This window comes from Hyaena hyaena, unplaced genomic scaffold (assembly GCF_003009895.1).
Source record: "Hyaena hyaena isolate Hyena2069 unplaced genomic scaffold, ASM300989v1 scaffold_847, whole genome shotgun sequence".
NCBI classification, from domain to species: domain Eukaryota; kingdom Metazoa; phylum Chordata; class Mammalia; order Carnivora; family Hyaenidae; genus Hyaena; species Hyaena hyaena.
In genome coordinates, this window is record NW_024081480.1 from 232,838 (window position 1) to 256,084 (window position 23,247).

Genomic DNA, 23,247 nt, shown 5'->3' on the forward strand with positions numbered 1-23,247 from the left:
AAATAAATAAACTTAAAAAAACATATAAAGGAAAAGTAATAAATTAATAACAAAAGAGAAATAGCATGGGGTTTTAATATGATGCTTTAAAAGTCAGTCAGACATGGCTTAGAATTATCCAGGCAACATTTTTCATTTGCTGTGTGGCTATCAGAAAGTTACTTAGGATCTCTGAGTCAGTCTCAACTATGAGATTAAGGATATACTATGTAAAGTACTTAGCATAATATTTTAATATTTACTAATCAACCAATAGCTGGTTATCTTATTCTTTTTTTTAAAAAAATTAATGTTTATTTACTTTTGTGAGACAGACAAAAACAGACCATGAATGAGGAAGGGGCAGAGATAGAGGGAGGAAGACACAGAATCCAAAGAAGGCTCTAGGGTCTGAGCTGTCAGCACAGAGCTGGACATGAGGCTTGAACCCATGAGTGATGAGATCATGACCTGAGCTGAAGTCAGATACTTAACCAACTGAGCCACTCAGGTGCCCCTATCTTATTCATAAAATAGGAAATCACATGTTTATTTGGTTTATTTCCACACATGCTTACCTCTTACACCATTCATATACTGTGCAATATCTTGGGAAGGAACTATTATGAATTGTTCCCTCCTTTTAAGGACAGATAAGGGGGTTTAAGCCCATGCTTGGTGCTCAGGAGACATGGGGACTTAATAAAATTGGTATGAAATATCAATCTGTGCCCATTTTTGTTATAAAGGCAAATTACTTGTTTTTCATTAGAATTTTCATGAAATTCTAGTTTTCCATGAGTGGATGACTATACATTATAATCACTCTTTTCATCAAAGTGGTAGATGGCATGAATCACTGTCAGTCAAGTAGCAAATGCAGCAATTGTTAAAAAGTTGTGACAGAATTGTACCATGTCAACTTAGATAAGCTGCAACTACAGTGTAGAATTCCCTTTTCCATAAATTGGTTAAGACTGGCCATAAAATATCTTGCATGAGATGTGCAAGGCACAACTTGAACTGCAACCATTAAATTCTCAAAGCTGTTCTGATCTGCTGGCCACTGTGTTAACACTGGGCCTGCCCCTCCTCCACCCCCTACCAGATCTTATTTATTAGCTTCTATAAGACCTGGTGCTGGTACCTGTGAAGCTCCATAGCAAAAAGCACCAGCTTCTTCCCTAAGTCACTCAAGTCATCAAAGTTGGAGGTGGTGAAAGAGATATTGATTCTAGTTTGTCCTTGTGGGTCACAGTTTATCCTTACAAGTTTCAATCTGTCCTTCCTCTTCCCACTTAATGTCAGCTTTTCTTCCCTAACGCCAATCCTGGTGACTTACAACAATGTCAAGCCCATGACCTGACTGAGAGGCAACAGATTCCAGAAATCCATACATTTCTTCATCATCTTCCACAACTGTATAAACTCAAGTCCCTGTTACAAAATCCTTTTCAACATCACTCATACAAAGTTCTGGTGTCTGATCAAACCCTAGTTTATAAAAGGCTGTAACTTACTGCCATAAAACAACTCATTGTAATATAATATAAGGGGAACATGGATTTGGTCCATTTAAAAAGAAAAAATATGAATTATTAGTTGATTATTCTAGTTGTTTCCAAATGCAAATGGTTCTTCTTTTTAAATTTTTTTAATGTTTTATTTATTTCTGAGAGAGAGAGAGAGAGAGAGAGAGAGAGACAGCGTGAGCAGAGGAGGGTGAGAGAGAGAGGGAGACACAGAATCTGAAACAGGCTCCAGGCTCTGAGCTGGCTGTCAGCACAGAGTCCGATGCGGGGCTGGAGCCCACAAACTGTGAGATCATGACCTGAGCCGAAGTTGGACGCTTAACTGACTGAGCCATCTAGGCGACCCTGGTTCTTCTTTTTAAAATGCATATTAACATTTAGAATCAACAGTTATACTAAATTTGGTATCACTTCAAACGCAATACTAAAAAAATATTTTGATTCACACACATGCACACATGTACATATAAACACACACGCAGACTATATTTAATACATTGTATAGCATATAGGATAGAGTATAATATAATTAGTGTGCTAAGCACTCAATTTGAATATGATTATGGCAATCTCCAAGAGTGCTCTGTTCTGAATGCATAAAAGCTAAAAACAAAGTTTAAGATTCTCAGTCTCCTGAAATAGTGTCAATTTTTTAGATACTATAATTTTGCATCGTGTTTTCCTTACCACCCCTAAAAATGTGTTAAAGAAAACTATATGAAAATTAATTGATATAAATAGAACTTTAGGAAAGTTCTGTGATGTCCTATGGACATAGGGTGATTTTTATTGCTACATGAACAAATCAAAGAAAAATAGTCAAAAAGTTTATCATAACCTTGAGACAGAGCATATCCAAAAAATTTATTTCCAGAGTTCATTTTAAATCTATGATATGGTGGTCAGCATATCCACTGAAAATGAGTAGAAATCCAAACCTGAATATTAAGAGCATAAACAAACAATACCAATGACTATTAGATGCTACATGTCAGTTTGACCTACAACACCTGCTATGTAGTTATAAGTCATTGGCCAAAACACCAAAGGAACAGTCCAAATCATTCTAATGAACCTTAGAAATTATAAAATGTTTACCACACTCTAAAAGTATGTATACTGATACCTGGGTGAAATATAGTTTTGAATTAAATCTATCTAGATAATAGTTTGTCAACAAATGCCAAATGTATGAATTTCACTTCAACCACTGAGGGTACAATTACAATTTCCAATTTAAAAAAATCTAAAATATGTAAAATCTCCAAAAGTTTCATATACTGTTGCTATTTCAAGTGCTGGCCTTACTGTGCAAGTCATTTAAATTTTAATCCAAAATTGAAAAGATTACCAAAAACAAAACAAAACCAAACCTAAATTTGTATATATGAGACTCAGTCCAAAGCAATTCAAACACAATAATTACTATCTCATTTTGCCCTATTTGAAAATATATTAATTCAAAATATAAATAAAATCTAGTTTCTAAAATATCTTTTATGGCAAACTTCATTTTCCATGTATCTTCTACCTAAGATACAAAACTGATTCTTCCAGTTGCTTTGAAAGGAAATGCATATCTTTTTTTAAGCCTATTTATTTATTTTGAGAGTGAGAATGCGTGTGCATATGCATGCAAGCAGGAGAGAGGCAGAGAGAGTTCCAAGCAGCCTCCATGCTGTCAGTACAGAGTCTGACATGGGCTCGAACCCACAAACTGTGAGATCATGATCTGTGCTTAACCAACTAAGCTACCCAGGTGCACCAGGAAATATGTATCCATAACCAAATTACAAGTTACATAAGTTAGTTAATAAAAGCAGTGCATTTAGAACAGCTAGTGTTTACTAAGCTCCTATTAAATGTTAGCTTAGTCCACTTGTGTGGATATTTTTTCCTTTTTATTGAAGCAGAGGAGACATACAATGTTATATTAGTTTCAGGTGTATAATGTAGTAACTTGACAACTCTGCATGTTATACTATGCTCACTTCAAGTGATCATTGTAATTATTACTATATACATATAATACTCAGTAAGCTCCCATTAAGTGTTAGCTTAGTCTACTTATGAGGATACGTTTTTTACTTTTTTTATTGAAGCATAGGAGACACATCATGTTACATTAGTTTCAGATATATAACATAGTAATTTCATAACTCCATGTTATACTAAACTCATTTCAGGTGATCCTTATTATTATTATTATTACTTCTGAATGCTGAATTTAAACTGTAGTCACTTTGCTCACTCTACCTGATATTGACCTCCACGCAGAAGTAAACATACATTTGAGCATATGCATGAAAATTATGCTCATTTCTGTGGCTTTTGCAAGACAAGATTTTCACTGCCTTTCATCAAAAATCAGTGGTCTGAGGCCACCTGGGTGGCTCAGTCGGTTAAGTGTCTGACTTCGGCTCACGTCATGATCTCACAGTTCATGAGTTAGAGCTTCGCTTCAGGCCCTATGCTGCCAGCTGGGAGCCTGGAACCTGCTTCAGATTCTGTGTCTCCTCTCTCACTCTCTGCTCCTCCCCTGTTCATGTTCTGACTGTCTGTCTGTCTCTCTCTCTCAAAAATAAATAAACATTAAAAAAAAAAAGTCAGTGGTCTCTACACCCAAAGTGACATCAAATTTCATCATGGGAATCACATTTAAAAATGAACACAGTGAACATCATCTTTCATCATCTAAAACGCTCACAGAAAATTATAACCAATATTGTCAGGAACTGTAAAGGGTCTGTGATTTTTTTCTAACTTAGAAGATAAGTTATTCAAATACAGTTTCATGCATTCTGGCAGAAGATATATGGATCTTACATCAGAGATAAACGACATTATCACCCACAAAAATAATAACAGTCACTGTATCAGCATTCTCACGCCAGTTTCCCCAGCTCCAATTCCTAGTGCACATATGGAGAGGATCTGGTGACAACTGCACATGCAGTGAGCTGCACTGTAGCAGAGAAGCCTTGGGTTAAGGGACCCTGAATATTTTATAACAGTCACAAGCATGCTGGCCATTATATATTGAGAAGATGTCAGTTTATTGTACTGGACAGTAAGCATACCTGCCCTTAACCCCAAGGGAGACACAATCTCTATGGCTCAAGGCTTGCAAACCAGCCTTTTGTTTAAGAGGGAAACACTATCTTCCAAGTCTCTTCACTGCATAAATATCCTTCACCTATCCATTAAAATTTTCTGTAAAATAGGCAGTCAGGTCCTCTATTCATCAGACAGGGACAATTGTGTGAAAGGCCCATGAAAAATTATCTCCCTTGATTATACATCAAGGTTTTGAGACTTAATAAAGCCATACGATTTCTGTAGAATTAGGAAATAATTCAACTCTCCATTACAACAAAATAACATGCCTTGAAGTCCTTAGAACAAAATTAAAAAAAAATAAAGTTTATGTCAACTTCGACCTTTAAAAAAAAGGTCAGATATATCCTTAAAAAAGTAAATTAAATTCTCTTTAAAAAAGTAAATGAATTTCAATGACTAATGTGCATTTTGGACTGTGCTGAAACTTAAGATTCATGTGTGGCTTCAAATTCTCAATTGCATTTACTTGGCAAAAAATAGTGTTGCTAAGGAAGGTCTTGTAATTTGAGCCATGATAAATTTGATAGACATGCTATCATAGCATTAAAACTTCATAGCATTAAAAAATAACAACTAAGGACACAAATATAAAAATAAATCCCTCAAGAATTGCAAAAATGCCCCCAAAATTCAGGTGTATGACAATACGCTTTGAAATGTTTCCAACAATAGCGATGTTATGAGAATCTGCTTTTTTTGTTCATCTCAGATGGTTGAAATTTTGATTTCCAATGATGTTCAAAATATTTCTAACAGTCATACGGTTGCCATTTGGTTTTATTGAAACTTAGTGCAAAGAGAGATGGTTCAGTAGGATAAACAAAGAAGATACAGAGAGCTATTGATTTGAAACAGATTCTTTTACCAGCTTAGCATGTATTCAGTTTTCATTTGCAAAACAGGGTCAAGGAAGTTAATCCCTCAATAGAAATGTTATTGTGAATAACAAAGTGGATTTTAAGCACCAGGAAAAATATCAAAAATGAAAGTAAAGGTGAATAATAGCAGTCAGAATAGAGTTATCTGGATTGCATTTATCTTCTTATTCAGGGACTCTGTCCAATAATATTATATATAATTTTTTTTTCAAATTACAACTCTCAAGTTACAACAATGGAAAAGTTCATAAGCATTTCACTCCCTTAATATATACCTGTCCCAGCAATGGAAAAGTGTAGAGCCTGCTACCCCAAGAAAGCATATTAGGAATATATCTGGTATATTCACTTCCACCAAAGGAAAAAAAATAAATTTAGAGTAATGTTGTTGTCAGAAATGTCATTACTAGCAGTCTAAGACCCATTTATATTCTCTTTCTCCCTTGATCTACACATATACGTAGAAAGAAAGGAAATATAAATGTCTCTAAGGATGCAGATTCCTTCTTTACCACAAAGTCCATCTTTGTGGATAGCTGCTTGAATTTCAGCTGCTGATTTAACATATGTGTTTGATACAAAACTGAGCCATGAGAAATGATGGTGTGTATCTTTCCAGCTGCCTGGGAGGATGGGCAGGGGTTCAATTTTCTGTATGATGCTACACTCAGCGAACTATGTAGTTTCAGGAACTATGGATGTACAGGAACTATGAAGATTCAATCTAGTGGCATATATTGACCTCCCAGGTGACTGTGTTGTCTTAACCATCTCAATCAGACTCTTAAGAATGACCCACTTTGAAAATGTGTGTGTGTGTGTGTGTGTGTGTGTGTGTGTGTATCCAATACTGAAAAGACAACACTTTCTCCAGGATAGTCTGTTTAAAGGAGCTTTATTTCTAGAGGACTTCTTAAGGAAGCCCTAAAACCAGAGGAAAACCGTAAACTCAGATTCTAGAAACCATGGAGAGCATTCAAGCAGGTCATTAGTTTACTTTTCTATAAATGTTCAGGTCAGTTCCTATTTTGGTTACAATTCTATCTTGGAGTCCTGATGGCTGCAAAACCTACTAAACCTCATTCCTGTGGCTTTCAGCCTCATAAGAACCCTTTGAAAGGAATTATTGTCCATATGTCACAGCTGACTACTATTTACTCAAGATATAGTGCAGAATTCCTATCAAACCATCCACGTCACCTCAAAACTCGGGTATTGGATGTAAAATCTTAAAAACCCTTTACCCTTAATATTTCTTGCTAAGTGATTAAGAAATTATTGGTAAAAATACCGAAGCTGTTTTTTATGTTTATTATCAGGAAAGAAATGTTCCAAATCCAGGAAGCCAACTAATTGCTATTTTCTAAAATCATATATTAAGAAAGAAATGGGAAAAATGTGTCTATATATTAAAGTCCAAACTAACGAACAAATGCCATGTATCTTATTTAAATGAAATGTACATATGTAAATTATGGTACATAAATGAAGTTATCTAAAAAGAAAATAAATTTTAATAAAATGCATTTGAAATGTACAAAATATATTTTGAATGATAGGTCAATGAAAAGCATTATTAAAGGAATAAGATGGGTTATCAGAAAAATAGTAAGAAATCTATTTTCCTATTTGAATATATCGTATAGTGTTTGGTATTTAGTATTTACAGCTAGAGGAAAAATATATTTTTAACCAAAATATATGAAAACTTTTGCATTTTTCTTTTAGAGAATAAGTGCTAACAAAGAGAAAACAAAATATACAGCAATTGAATTGATATAATTCAATAGAATGCAAAGTAATAACCAAAACACAAACATTTTATCATGTTAGATTAATTAGTTGACTTTTGAAAAGATTAGTAAGGCTAATACTTCCATATCATTAAATCTTCAGAAATTTAAATAACTCAATGCACACCTATCTCTACCATAATGTATGGGGTATGATTTGTAAGTCTTCAAAATATTACAAGGTGATAGGAAATAATCAGGTGACATTAATACCTTGTATCAGACTTAGCAAACTGTATGTCTTAGTTCCTTTCAATTTAGTTCCCTGAAACCTGTAAGAATTTTCAATAAGCCTGGAACATAAAATAAAGTTGTCCTTCTTAGAGAGTAAACCTCTGAGATCGTAATTAGGGTTACCCTTACAGCACTATGCAGATCATGACTTTATAGCAGCTGCTAAACTAACTGCATCTGTGTGTTAACACCAGAATCCCTTGGTGTTTAGTGCTGATACCAGAGGGGAGGAGAAGGGAGGTCAGAGAGGAAGAGGAGAAGAGAGCCATATAAGATAAAGGAAATGCACTGAGGTGAATTTTGGAAACCACAAACATTAAAGATTATCTGCATCTTAGTAAATGAATAAGCTGATTCAATCACTATATCAAATATGCTCAGTACTTGGCTACATTATAAAATCCAGATAATTTGTCAGATAAGTATCATATTATCTTCAACTTCCAAACTGAACTGAATTCAGAATAGTGTAACACTATAGTGGTCATGATCTTTAAAGAGGATCAAATTAATTTCATGAATGATCTTTAAACTTAGAAATTGCCTAAGCAACCCCAGTACATGGATCACTAATACTAATAGCAGGTAATATTTGTACCATGCATTATAGTGTATGTGATAATTTCATTTATGATTGAGTCTTACAGGAATACTGTGAGACTGTGAGCTGGTTGTTATTACACTCACACCCTTGATGTGACCAGAATAGGTGAAGTATTTATTAGAACTTTAGTGTTCATTTTCTGTGTGTTAACAGATGAATTCAAATGCATGTATGCCAAATAACCAAAAATTTCATGAGAGGCACAGAAATTCTTATTTCAACTTCTAGCATAGTACTCAAAATGTTCTAAAATTATGGATGAAAAGACTTTGAATGAATATTCTAAATCATTGTATTTCCTGATCAAGAAAATAGTAGTGATACCCACCTCATAAAGTTATCATTAAAATTACATTTACACAATAGCATTTAAATTATCATAGTACTTGACATGAAAAAGATTCTCTATAATTACACATATTCATGTCTTCACCTGTTAAACTTTAACAGAAATGGAGACAGTCTGTTTTTAAAAGTCACAGGTGCATGCCAGTAAAATCTCTATTTCTATCCATCCGTAGTTATGATCACATTGAAATCTTTCAAAATAGTCTGTTAATGATAAACATGGCATTTTGATGTTAATAATTTTTTTAATATATTCAGTTATGGGTGTTTTTTTTGCCTTACACTTATGAAGTATTTTCTTCTTTCAAATAATTTTCATAAAAACTCTTAAACTTGTATCTCACAATTGTAAAATACGTTATGTCTCATTTAATGGATAAAATAATAAAGCACTCCAGAAATTAAAGCACTTGCATAAGTATAGTTAATGACTCATTGAGGGTATCAACATAACATTTCTGAGTTCTCTGGACTCCTACTTCATTGTTTTTTCTCTTTATTCCTGTCCAAGTATCAACTTGGGACACTTTAATATTTGACAGAACACAGTTTTTTTTTTTTTTTAAGGCTCACTTATTTTTGAGAGAGAGAGAGAGAGAGAGAGAGAGAACCCGCGCCCATGAGCAGAGGGAAGGGCAGAGAGAGAGGGAGACACAGAATGTGAAGCAGACTCCGGGCTCTGAGCTGTCAGCAAAGAGCCCAACGTGGGGCTCAAACTCATGAATGGTGACAACATAACCTAAGTTGAAATCAGACACTTAACCAACTGAGCTACCTAGGTGCCCCTTGACGGAACATTTTTTTGGTCCACTTTCACATAGTCAGAAAAACGTTTACTGTACTATGAAAGTGCAACGTAACTTATCACCACTATATTTAAAATGAAATTTTCAAGGATGAAATTTGCCATGTTTGCTAATATGTAATTAATCAAAGCCTGTGCTTTGTAGTCTTTATCTACTTTCCTTCACCAATAGCCAACACGGTTACCAGACTGATGTGTTCTTTCCCCATCAACTCAGATTCCACCTCTACATCATACACACACACACACACACACACACACACACACACACACACACACACACACATACACAGACAAGTTAATGTGTGCCTTTAAGCATCTAAGATAAATTTCTTCTAAATGCCAATATATACAAAACATCTAGATTTTTTCTTGCATTTTAGACATCCAACAAGATCTAAGACATAAAATAATATCTACTATGTATATTTTATATTAGAAATTTTTAATGGTTTGTTTTTTTGTTTTTTTTTTTTTGAGAGCCAGATTGTGAGCAGCGGAGGGGCAGAACCCGAAGCAGGCTCTAGGCTGTGAGTGGTAGCACAGAATTTCACATGGGGCTTGAACTGTGGGATCATGACCTGAGCCAAAGTAGGACACTTAACCAACTGAGCCACCCAGGTGCCCCTAAATTATATGTTTTAAATCCTGAAATTCATCTTACTTTATTGATTTAAATGATTATAACTGCTTTTTATGATCTGTGCAAATACTTGGCTGTATTTCAAAATAGTGACCCACTTAATTTTACTGACAACGTTTACCTCAGGAAAAATGACTCTACCTTTTGATAAAGGTAAAACCATTGTTGGATTGCTTACCAGTCCTCTTTTTTCGACAGCACCCAAGACAATGCTTATTACCTAGTCATTACTCAATCCATACTTAAGAAATCAGAGGAAAATAGGAAGGTACGAAGGTAGGAAGGAAGGAAGAGAAGGAAGGAGGGAGGGAGGAAAGAAGGGAAGAGGAAAGAAAAAAAGGAGGAAAAGAGAAAAAGAATAGAATGCAAAGAAGGAAGAGGGGTAATTTAATCATGACTCAGAAGTAGAACAATTTCATATCATTAAAAGGAATTCAAGAATAATTAACACATGAAAACAAATTTGTACAAAAAAGTTGACATGCTGAATACAAGTATATATGCTGCAAAATTGCATTTTGTTATCTTTTGTGTATATGTAAATCTTTAGGCATATTGTTGCCTTTACCCACTTTCTTTATATAAAAATGTCAATATCCAAAATTAAGTATTATTGTGTTTCTATAAAGTGATTTAGTCCACAAGTAAAGCATGGTGTTTATTTAATATAACACTAAACAAAAATGATGACAGAGTAATAAATTATGTAATTACAAAGATAATTTTGTAGATTGATACTTACCAGGATATCTTTTCCAGCCCACTTGCATTCATCCCTTCTGGTATAAGATACTGGCCACACAATCTAAGCGCAAAGCAAAACATAATTTTATGCCAATCAAGTTCCAGGAGTGAGCCAACATTATAGTCTGTTAGACTAAGTTGGGGCAACTTAGATAAAGACAGTTTCACAAAGCATTGTGTGGTAGAAACTTTTCAGCCTAGACTTTGCAGTGGCATCTGTTAATCAGTATGAATTAAATGATTCAATCTCTGCCTACCCGTTGGACTTTGCTGTTTATGAAAGTTGAGCAACACAGAATTTATGTAGTCAATAACTCTAAGCAGCGTGCAGAGAAGAGAACTGTCCAGTTGGGAGAGGAAGATCATTTTGAGAGGATTGAAAATCTAGTGAAGGGATATAGAAAAAAACATAAAAAGTGGCTAACATTCTTCTAAAAGAATCTGTCTTTATTATAAAATAATCATTTTAAATTTAAACACTGGGTGCTCTGAGTCCTTTTCCCTAATTCAAATTTCAGCATGACATGCTAGAATAAGCAACTGATAGGGTCATCTTAGAAAGGAATTGTGTGTGTGTGGGGGGGTGGGTGTGGGTGTGCACGCGCGCGTTTGCGCGCGTGTGTGCGTGCACAGCACAGTAGGGAAGAGTAGCATTATATACTTTCTGGAGATAAAGAAGGAAATGAAAAAGCAAATAGATAGCTCTAAAAACTCTGCCACTGTGGGAAAAACTCAGACTAATTGAAAAATAATTGTTTCATCCCTAAAATTTCCCCTTCATTCTTTGATAACATTTATGTTAAATTCCAAAGGTTTCTATATTGTATGATTACAATGACAGGCAGTAATCATTGGTGGTAGGCATGCCAAGACATTATTGGTGGTGTAGAGGACAGTGGATATATTTTTCTTCATAATATTAATGCAAATACTCTCATCTAAATTTTAATATAAATTTTTTCAGTTCCCCAGGGCAATATAATGTCTCCTATCTGTATTGGGGCAGAACAATTTAATGTGCAATTTTTTTTAATTCATCTTTCTCTTCTGGTAACAGTTAATTGCAGAAAAAAGTGTCATGTAAAAAAAAATTCCAGACATAGTGTAGTCACTCATTCATGTCTGCTGTCAGTCTCAAAATGACTGATCATCTTTTATTTGGGAGCCTCTAGATAATTCAGTATAAATAGTCATAAACTTGTGCAAGGGCTGTGATATTCAATCTAGGGAATCAAATAACAAAATAAAACACATTTATAAGCAAGACTTTAGGACATACTGAAATAACCTATGATAGCATAACAAATGCTTTTCAGGTCCGTGTTACTATTAAAAAAGCCCTAAAACTTTTTGGTTATACATTCATTTTTACTCTCTGAAGCTTTTAAGTTATGTATTCTTTTTTATGTGCTTTTCTTTTCCTGTTTATCTGTGTATAGAAATTAAAACTATCATCTGACTTGTTCCACAAGGTTCCTACAAAGTAATCCAGTAATAAAAAAAAAAAATCTAAGCATAATAAATGCACATCCTTAAAATTTACATTACCCTGACTTCTGAATTCCTAGAGCGGGTGCTGGGTAGTATGTTCCATACATTCCACATCTCTTTCCTCACCATGGCTATGGAAAGCTCAAGTGATCTATTCCTATTTAAAGCTTATGATGGGAGGGTAAAATACAAATTTCATTTAAGACATACAACAATAATACATAGCAGGTCTAAGATTTATTGACTTTCATACTAGGCTTGCCAGTTGCAATCTATAAAACTCACAGATTATTAAAACATACGATTTTTAATTGAAAAGGGCAAGTCGTTTTCTCAAACTTTCCTTGCTCTTGACTGCTGGGGGTGAGATAGCATGGGTCTCATTTTCTCATTTTTCTCCTATGTAAAATGTTGATAGAAAATAATTTTGATAACACAGGCTCAATTCTCTCAAACTTAGAGGAGTGTGTACTCTAAACTTTTCTAGAGTTCCCAATAAATAAATAAAGCTTAAAAATTTGAGACGAATAAAATAAATTTTGGTATATAATATGCTATTTTGGAAAGCGGTTAATGGGCATAATTATAAGTCAGTGGAATATATTTATTTACTTTATATAAAAAATATAAATGTATTTGTAATTTCCAATAGTATCCACTTTCATAAAGAATAATTCCTGACTATTTGGTTATATTTGTTTACCTGTTGATATTTTTTCTTTTTAGCCCCAAAATTTCTCAATTAACTAGCAATGCCTAAATTTCTTACTCAGAAACTTCTTCAAAGTGTTTTATGATCTATATTACACTTTCCTTTCTTCATGTTTGTATGGTTTTATTCATGAAAGCCCCTCTCACTCATTATTTTATAAGCAAGCATTTATGACTTAAAGAAACATCACCCTTTCATGACGGCCTAGACTCTTTTCATGGTCCTTCCAGATCTGAGAATGTGTTACCTCTAATAAGGATTGGCTTAATATGTACCTTTACGTTCATAATCTTATCTTTAATATTATCTTGTAAGTCCCTCAAGAATTATTTATATCGTATACAAACCCTTATAAAGTTTATTACAAGAGTAGATGCTTTAGAAAATGCTGAGTAACATCATACATAGGTTAAAAACAACATTAATAGACGAATGGATGTGAATTCTTAGGTAAACTGAATTTACTCCCCTTGACAGTGTGGTATAATTAAATAGTATGTTTGGAGTGAATGTTTTAGAATTAGAAATATGTCTTCCATTACAATAATCATTTTTAAACTCAAGACCAGGACCTATAACAACAACACTATGATATTGGGCAAGTCACCTAAATTGAATTAATCCATTACTTCAGTGTGTGTGTGTGTGTGTGTATAATGAATATATATATATATATTTATTACTTCAGTATATATATTATAGGTCTAGATGGTAGAAGATACGGTGATTATATCCTGGGCAAACAAACAGCTCTGGAATTTTTTTCATTGATAAAACAGTTGGTTGTGTCATACAATAATTAAGTCTTTTCGATTTTAGAACAAAGTAAGTATATAAATTAAGAATCCTTATTACTTCCTTATTCAGAGAAAAATGCCAAATACATTAAATATATATTCTGAGACGTGATGTTGCTCATATATTGTCTATGAACAAAATAATATAGTATGTATATATTTTATATAATATAAATATGTTTATATTCATACATATGAGTTTTACAAAATGATAAAATTATTATAAACATGAAAACTTGAACTGATATAATCTAATATTAAACTGTCAATTTTTCCTTAATCTTAGATTTTTCACTCATTATATAAAAAGGATGACTTCTGTTCACTAAACAAAACAAAACTGCTTATTTTATGACCTTTAGAAAAGACTCTAAATATTTTTGTCATTTCAGTAAAACAAATGGATAGTTTTCTTAGACAATAGATAATCTTAGGGATATTACTATCATCTGAGAAGACTTAGAAAACAGATTGAAATATTCAGAATAAGAAATATCAAAGGTGATTTTAAATCTCGTATATTAATCTCTAACTATATCATTGCTATTTTGTATGCTACACATAATGAATCAAATCTTTATGTGCAGTCAGAATCTTAGAGTTTAGATAATAGGAAAGTAAAAGTCTTGGGTCCAGTGGCATACTCTGTTAGTGACATGAATCAGCTTTGAATTTAATCTTCATTTGATATTCAAAGCAATATTCTCCAACCAGGACAAAAGCTTTTAATACAATTCTTTACTTTTTAAAATTTATTGTCCAATCTGTTAGAGTTTATCAGAAGTTTAGGAAACGCCACTCTAAAAGTCCTAAATGTTGAGCAGCAAAACTAATGTACAATAAAAACTGATGTATATGTACTCTAAAAAAAACTGTTATACTAGCACTCTTGCAAAAGCTGCTACATAAAAGATCTTTGTTCCTCAGAGAATTATGACTGGAAATACTGACTATGAAAAAATCACTGACTTTGAGTGCAGCATATGGACTCAGTAGCATAATTTCCACTAATTTTTCAATCCATGTTTATTTTCCAAACTGTAGAACTTATTAATCATATAAGCCAAAAACACTGTAAAGAGTAAGGATAAAACTGATAGACTACTAGTATCTAAACGACCACATTTGTAAAGATTTGACACTGAAAACTGATCTTCTAGATGAGGGTTTGGCAAGCTTTTTGTTTAAAAGGCCAGATAGTAAATATTTTAGGCTCTGTGAGCCAGATGATCTCTATCAAAACTATTCAATTCTGCATTGTTGAATGAAAGCAAGCTTAGACAATACGTAAATGTATGAGTGTCTGGGTTCCAATAATCATCATTTACAAAAACAGGTGACACACCAGATTAGGCATGTGTAAAATGATTGATAAACTCTGCATTTGCTGACAGTATAGTGATATATACATACACATACATATACACACACAGAGAGTAAATGACATCAATTATGATATAAAATATAATGGTTCAGATGTTAAATATTATGGAGGAAAAATGATATAACTATGGAAGGATAAACTTAAGTCAGTATTTCTTATAATGATCATTTAACATACTATGGTTTCTTCCTTGATGCTTTTTATGGTTTACTGCATTCATTGATCTGTGATACTCAAATCAATGCATTGTTTTTATTTGCATCTGAAAAGATAAAATATGAATTTAAACATTTTTTTCAGCTATCACACTATTAAATAGCTAGAGAATTCACTGTTAAATAGCTCGAGATGTTTTAAAGGAACTACAGGGTATACATTAGAATAAAGATACCTTTTGAAAATCCTTGATATTAACCAGGTTGAATGAAAATATGTGATCCTTTGCTCCAACATACAGCCTACTCCGTTCCTCATCCAAAAGGAAGGTATGATAACTGGAGCTGTTGGCCAAGCCATTGAAAGTGATCACATTGTTGGATTCCAACATTTCTGCAAGGTAACAAAGCAAGACATTGGGAGTTAATGTGAGGTCCTACATGAGCATGGACTATTGGTACATGGCAATCTAACTACTGTCTGCTGTGGTTGTTCTTACTGGTACTAAGAAACATAATAGAGTAGCCATTTCTTTTCTTTTTACATTTCATTGAAATGGATGTCATACTCATTTGTTTGCTGATTTCATACTCAAGACCACACACTCCTTCAGAAAAAGGGGATAGAAATACCTTAACCAGACAATGATCCAATGAGAAATTTCTTTGCATGTAATGATAAAATGCTCAGTATTGTATAAAAATGTCTTTAGTTTTACAAAGCCTTTTTAAAATGGGTTCATTTGTTCCAACTCACTACCTAAAAGGAAAAGCACAGAGGCCAACAGAGCAGAGGAAGTATGGGGGAAACACTTTAACCTCCTACATTGTTTGAGCCTTCTTTTTATTGAGGAGTTTTGACATTTCTTTTTGACCATTAATTCATTAACTCCACCATCTAAATCTTTTGTAATATTTTGTGACTGACATATATAGAGAAGCCAAGTTAGGTTTTCATGAAAACAAAAGTTATATGAATTTTACTACCTAACTTCAATTTTTCAGTTTATTATCATTCTTCTATTTGCTTTTGCTAAGAAGGTCCACATACTTAACTTCTAGACCTATAGCTAAGTGAAGAATTATTTTCAAATAAAAACGTTAATTGTAAGTCCACCTTTGCACTAGAAAGACAACTGTTTTTAATCGCCAAAGAGGTTTTTTGTTTTTGTTTTTACATATCAGCTTCAGTCAAAATTATACACATATACCACCACAAACCCCCTCCCATGGGATAGGAATGTTGAAGATTCTCCAAAATTGTGTCTTGAATCAATGATTCAGACTTTTCCAGGACATACATAGCTGAACCCTTTCATCAACACCCACAAAATGTAGAATGTCTTTTTCAGGGAGAGAAAGCAGCAATATAGACCCTTCCTCTATCCCAGTCCTGACCCCAGGACATTAGCCTTATGATAAATTTCCTTGCTTTATCTATTTCTCCTACTGCCTTCTCCATATAACTAAAAACATTATTTCAGTGGAGAATAAAGTTCAAACTCCTTAACTTAGCATTAGAGACCATCTAAGTTTAGGCCGCAACCCAGTATTCCTCCCTCACGTCCTACATCCCTCAGGAACACATACCTGCACTTGTCCACATTTTAGCCTTTGCTGCCATTGTTCTTGACGTCTACCACCATATACCACCTTGACAAAAGAGTATCCATTCTTTTTTTTTTTAATGTTCATTTATTTTTGAGAGAGACAGAGCACGAGCAGGGGAGAGGCAGAGAGAGAAGGAGACACAGCGAGGCAGGCTCCACCCTCTGAGTTGTCAGCACAGAGGCCTACAAGGGGCTTGAGCCCACAAACTGTGAGATCATGACCTGGGCTGAAGTCAGACACTTAGCCAACTGAGCCACCCAGGCACCATAAAGAGGATCCATTCTTAACGGTTAGTTCAAATGCAAGCCCCAAGAAATTCTTATAATTTCTTTTTAACCTTGTGCTTAAATTACTCTTGTAATTTGTATCACACTGTCGATCATTCATATAAAAGACTTATCTACCAGAATTAACATCCCTCAGGTCAGAAAATCTATAATTGATAGCTCACTATCCACAACTCACATGGTTTCTTTTCCATATTACCAGGCCATTAAATATTAAATTGAATGTACACTTTTATCTATGGATTTATCTATCCATCCACCTAATGTGAAAAATTATAACAATTGTTAAAAATTATTAATTTTTTATTTTCTAATTAATTAATCAAAACAGTTTAATACTGGGCTAGCCTGTTTCACTCTCCACCCCTACAAAAAAAAAAAAAAAAGGAAGAAGGAAATAATAGGAAGGGAGGGAGGAAGGAAGGAAGGGGAGAAGGAGGGAGGGAAGGAAGGAATCACTTTGAGAATTTCATTCACATAAGTTATGTCTGAAATAAATGAGAGCTATTAGTTTCCAGAGAGTAAAAAAAAAACATAATTCACTACACAGTATCTGAATTTAAATGCCATCCTGTTACCAGTTTCCAAATTATTGAAATAATCAATGCTATAGAGAATCATTATAAGACTGAAATTTCAGGCATCCTGAGCTGTGTGAGGATGGAAAGGGCTACTATAAAAGGCAGGGGTACATTACTGGATATGTTGGACCTTAGTTTTTGGAAGATGGGGTTAATAATATATCTTCTAAGAGCGACCAGAGCTACCACGAAGGTGAAATTAGGTAATTCATGTAAAATACTTAGAATAGTTTGCATAGTAAAGCACACAATCACCTTTGTGTGTAAAGAGAAGTAAAATGGTAGTATGTTCAATCTTTTTAACCACAAATAGGAAATTAAGGTCCAGATGTAGCAGACTGAAAAAATATTTTTCTACCTATCTTACTAAATATGCTAATTCATTAACATTATAATTTTGTATGGTAAAGGGATAAAGAAGACCAATAAACTTTTCTATTTACATTAGTATTAAATATAGAGGTCATTTTAAGAATAGTGAAATATTCTTTTTGTTTGCCAATTTCTATAACCTAAATTTTAAATAATAAATGTAATGCTAATTATATTATAACTCCCAAGAATAAAAATATTCACCCAATTGAAAAATACGTTACAGGATGAATTTTGTAAATTCGTTCAGGGAAAATCATTGGTTGCTCGGTACACACAACTTAGAGAAAAGCCTTTAGTGGTTTATGTATGACATCACTATGGAAACAAACCACACCAGCACCATGCTAGTGCTGGATCATTTCATTAAATAAAGAGACAATATTTTCCTGGAGTTTGGGTTAGCAGCTGTGTTTTCACTTTCAAATATACTTGATTTTGCCCAATCATTTCTTTTTGCCCCAATTTCTTAAGATGTTCCTCCCCACCAAGGACTTCTTATATTTCATTACAACTGAGAAAAGAGTCTGTCGGAGACCTTCATGACAGAGTCATGGCAAATTCTAGATTGCTTAGGTTATCTCAGCACTTTCCACAGCAAAAATACCTAGGTTAAAATCAGAGACGTTTTCTCTAAATCTAGATATATCTTATATTCTTTAACAGTCTGTTTTCATAATTTAAATATATTATGTTTTTCCTCTCTATTTAGATATTCACCTATACCTGATATTAAATAACTTTAACTTTGACTCTACTCCTTCAGAATTTTAGGAGTTTCTTTTCACCTTCTATTTTATAATTCTTACTGTGACATAAATTGGAATTGTAACTAAAATATTCAGAAATGTGAGTTGTTTAATATTCTACCACCTTTTCACATCTTGCCTATGTTCATATCGAAGCAAATAGCAAGAAACATTACAGAACAATCTAAATTTCTACAGAATCAATTTGACTATAGTGAATCCTACTAGACCAGAGCATGTAAAGACACTAATTCTTTCTGGGTATAATTCAGCTTTTTTTCTGGTTGAGACATCACCTAAACCTCTACATTCTGTGGTAAGCATAAAGAGAAGTCAAGGTGCAACCGTAATCAAAAGTGCCATTTCAGACAAGCACTCTTTACTTTACGGAACTTTTTATTCTGAAGTTTGAAAGGTGATTAAATAAGCATTCTGTTTATTTCAGCTTCCCAAAATGATTTAGCATCTATAATTTGTTTAATGACAAAATGAAAGATATACAGATCAAAGAGTAAATCATTTTTGCTCAATAGTTATAGCTATTATCACCATTATAAGACAATGTAGCATTAAGTGTATATAGATGTTCTGAATGGGAATCATTGCCTATGATTTCAAGCAGCAGAGTGGTCAATTATAAGTAGATTACACTCTCTTGTGATATAGTTTCAAAAAATAGTGTTTTGATATTCAAGACACTTATATATAAAGTCCATATATAATTTTTAATCTAATAAGATGAGCAAAAGAAATGAAACTATAATTAATGTCCTTTAATTAGAACATCCCACCAACTATTATGGGAGAAGAACCATGATCTATTCTAATGAATCAATTCTTTATTTCTTTAAAAGTTTATTTAGATAGACAGCACACATGCAACTGGGGGAGGGGCAGAGAGAGGGAGAAAGGGAATCCAAGGCAGGCTTGGGCTGTCACTGCAGAGCCCGACACAGGGTTCCATCTCACAAATTGTGAGATCATAATCTGAGCTGAAATCAAGCTGGACACTCAACCTACTGAGCCATACTGGTGCCCCTCATGAGTCAATTCTAATTTTCATTCCACTTTATTTATAAATGTTGAGATCTGCCTTAAAGAAAAAAAGACATTGTTTATAATCATTATCAGCAGATTAAGATATGGAAAAAATATTTTGTTAATGTTTTATTTATTTCTGAGAGAGAGAGACAGTGCAAGCAAGGGAGGGTCAGAGAGAGAGGGAGACACAGGATCTGAAGCAGGCTCCAGGCTCTGAGCTGGCTGTCAGCACAGAGCCCGATGTGGGGCTCAAAACTGTGAACCAGGGCATCATGACCTGAGCCAAAGTGGATGCTTAACCAACTGAGCCACCCAGGTGCCCCTGAAAAATTATTGTATGAGCTGATGTTCTTCTCATATGTTTATTTCAATATATGAAAAGAAAAAAACTATGAGAGAATTTATATCAAAATCGTACATGACTACTGATCTCTACACAATAAAACTCAATCGTTCCTGTGGTGTTTCGATTATTGTTAGAATAAAAACAGATTTCTACAGATGATTATATTACAATAACCGAGTCAGATTCTTAAAAGGCAATGAAATGAATACAAATTTCTAGAATACAAGACCGCCCAGAACTAGATGTTTTTATAGGATTAATAACTGCTTGACCTTCAAATCCAAACAACAGCCACTCTGTTCTTTATATTTCTGACTTCCATTACTATTCTCATTCTCGTGCTCTTCCTTTCTCTTTTTCTCTCTCCTTTCTTTACCACCCCCTCTAAGTTTTATAGCATGAAAGGTAATAGGACTCTCCCAGTTACTGGATTCAAATTAATCACCCATATTCATTCATGGCTTTAGCCTCATGTCCTTTTTCCATGACTTGAGCTTTGTCCTTTCATAGAACAAAGATCCCATTTAAAGTACTCAAAGGCTGGATCTAAAGGAGGCCAAATATTTTGACTAAATGATGACTATATCCAGATATTTGTAAATACTAGAAAGGTCACTGAGGTCCAAAGTTTTAGATCCTATACTCCAGTGCTTCCTAGATTATTTTTTAAATTTCATACACCAAAGTTATTCCTAAAGCACAAAAGGAGCTAAACTAAAAGTTGGCAACTTTATGTTCCATTATAAAAATAACAAAAACAAGTGCTATTGACATACCATTTAGTACCAAAAAAAAAGCAGGAAGAAACACACACATACACACACAAAGGATAATCCTTAGATAGGAATACATTTATACTATAGAAAAATTCACCTTAGTTTTACTACTTTATTTCACCAAGGACTTGTTTTTAAAGACTGTTACACAGAAGGAAGTACCTTTCCACAGACACATTTGGCAACTACTCCTCTAAGATAAATTGTGTGAATGGTGAATTCTACTCACAGCATTTCTAGCCAGATATTTTTTTTGCTATTACATAGATAGAGCTAATATTAGTGGGTGTCTACATGCTTTTATTTATTTAGTGATGCTGACTATATTCTCTGACTTCATGAAGTTTGGTATGTATTGCTCAAATATACTTAGAAAAATCTATCTTCTAATTTCATTATCAGTAAACACTTGAAATGTATATCCAATTTTTCTATCTTGGTCTGATAGTAACTTTTCCGTTTACTACTTTCTCCAGTCTATGCCAGATGTCACAACACTCTATAAAACATAATCCCCCCACCTCTGCCCAGATCATTTCTCTAAGTCCATCCAACTTGTTTATATTTGCTAAGGTTTTGATATCTAACTTCTCCTAACACACGGAATTTATGGTGGGACTTTTCTCTTCTCAGGTGCTTCTTATTTGTAGTTGACTTGGACAGAATCCCTAATCAAGGTATGAGGTGCCCACATTTGATTTTAGACAGGTAAAGGTCCATTACCACCCGAAACCCAGTTTCCAAGCTTCTAGATGCCGCACAATGAACTATACTGTCAGGGAGAGACGATATATTTTCCTCAAAAATGCTTGTAAAACTCAAGACCAGGCCTATCTGTGATATCAATCTGTTTTCTACTTTTTATAATGTGAAAAATATGTGTGGAAAGTTACTTCCTACAGACTAATCTAGTTGAACAAGCACATACCCGGTCTTTATTATGTATAACACATAGGCACTGGCTAAATAGTATGTGTAATATAAAGAGTAATAAAACCTTGATGGAAAGCTAGACAAATGCCCTCAAAAAAGCGAAAACTAAATGAACGAGAATAATAAAAGCTAAGAAAATTAACATGAGGGAGAAACTAATGTCTCATGGAAAAATGGATAATCATTGGAGAAAGAGCTTGGTAATTAATCCCGGCCTTAAAAAAAAAAAAAAAAATGTGTAATATATGACTTGACCAGCAGGATGAAGTGTGGCAGAGCATTCCATGCAAAGGTCATGATAATGATCAGAATAGAGAAATAAGAGAAAATATGAGGTAAAGTTTTAATTGCCTACCATGTGCCAAAAACTGTTAAATGATTTATAGGTGTGTCTATTCATTAAAAGTCTCACAACACAACTTGGAGGTGACAGTTTTCATTTTCATTTTTTCTCATGAGGAAATTTACTCAAACAGATATTGGAAATATGTAGGTCATAGAGATAATGTGAAAGTCAAGATATCCACTCCCTTCTGACACCAGAGGCCAGGTTTTTTTGGTCTTACCCTATTCTACCTCTAAGAAGGTATATAATCTTTGAGAATACTAAGAACAGATTATTAAGGAAAAAACATTAAAAAGTTTGACTATTCTGTAACTCACCTTAGTTGGTAGGCTCTTAAATCTTTACATTATTTTACTTGCTCTGTACTTGGTCTTTTTTTACACAGTAATAATTCCATGGGTAATCTTTTCTACAAGTATTTCTTTGTCACTAGCAAGATTTTGACATGTCTTAAATGTGTATCTTCCAAGAGAGATTTCCCTATGAAGGCCAAACAAGGGCTTACCCGAAATTTTCTGTAGTTACGGTACAAACATGTCAGAGTTTGCAGGAGTTGAACAAAACTCACTCCCTTTTCTTCATTCCATCACTGGCATCATCACCGTTTTGTATGATTAAAATTGTATGCAGGTATCACTCATCCAAAGAATCATGTAACCTAGGGTCTTTTCATCATCCACTGGTCCAATCTATCACTCAGTTTGTTTAACACAACAATAATTTCCTGTATATTTTCTTTCGCTTATATCCTCACTGTCACTGTCATAATTCATTTCCTAATAGTTTCTTCCTTTGCTTATTAAAATTATACTCTAACAGAATTTCCTCTATAGGTTTACACCAACAAACCATGTTAGTACGACCTCCAGAATAATCTTCTACAAAACTACTAAGACTTTCTTGCATTAATGTTGAGAAAAAGGCATTTTACTCTATCCCTTTCCTTTAAATCTCATGTGGAAAAAAAGAATAAGAAAACAGAGAAA

General features: G+C 33.7%; 1 protein-coding gene across 1 annotated transcript in view; it reads right to left on the bottom strand.

The window, feature by feature from the left end:
• Positions 1 to 23,247, bottom strand: part of SEMA3A (semaphorin 3A) — a 204,203-nt gene that overhangs the window by 135,132 nt on the left and 45,824 nt on the right. The window contains exons 2-3 of the mRNA XM_039219925.1: positions 15,456 to 15,613; positions 10,679 to 10,741 (exon numbers count right to left, since the gene is read on the bottom strand). Of these exons, the coding sequence (XP_039075856.1) occupies positions 10,679 to 10,741; positions 15,456 to 15,613 (221 nt within the window). The remainder of the gene's footprint in view (positions 1 to 10,678; positions 10,742 to 15,455; positions 15,614 to 23,247) is intronic.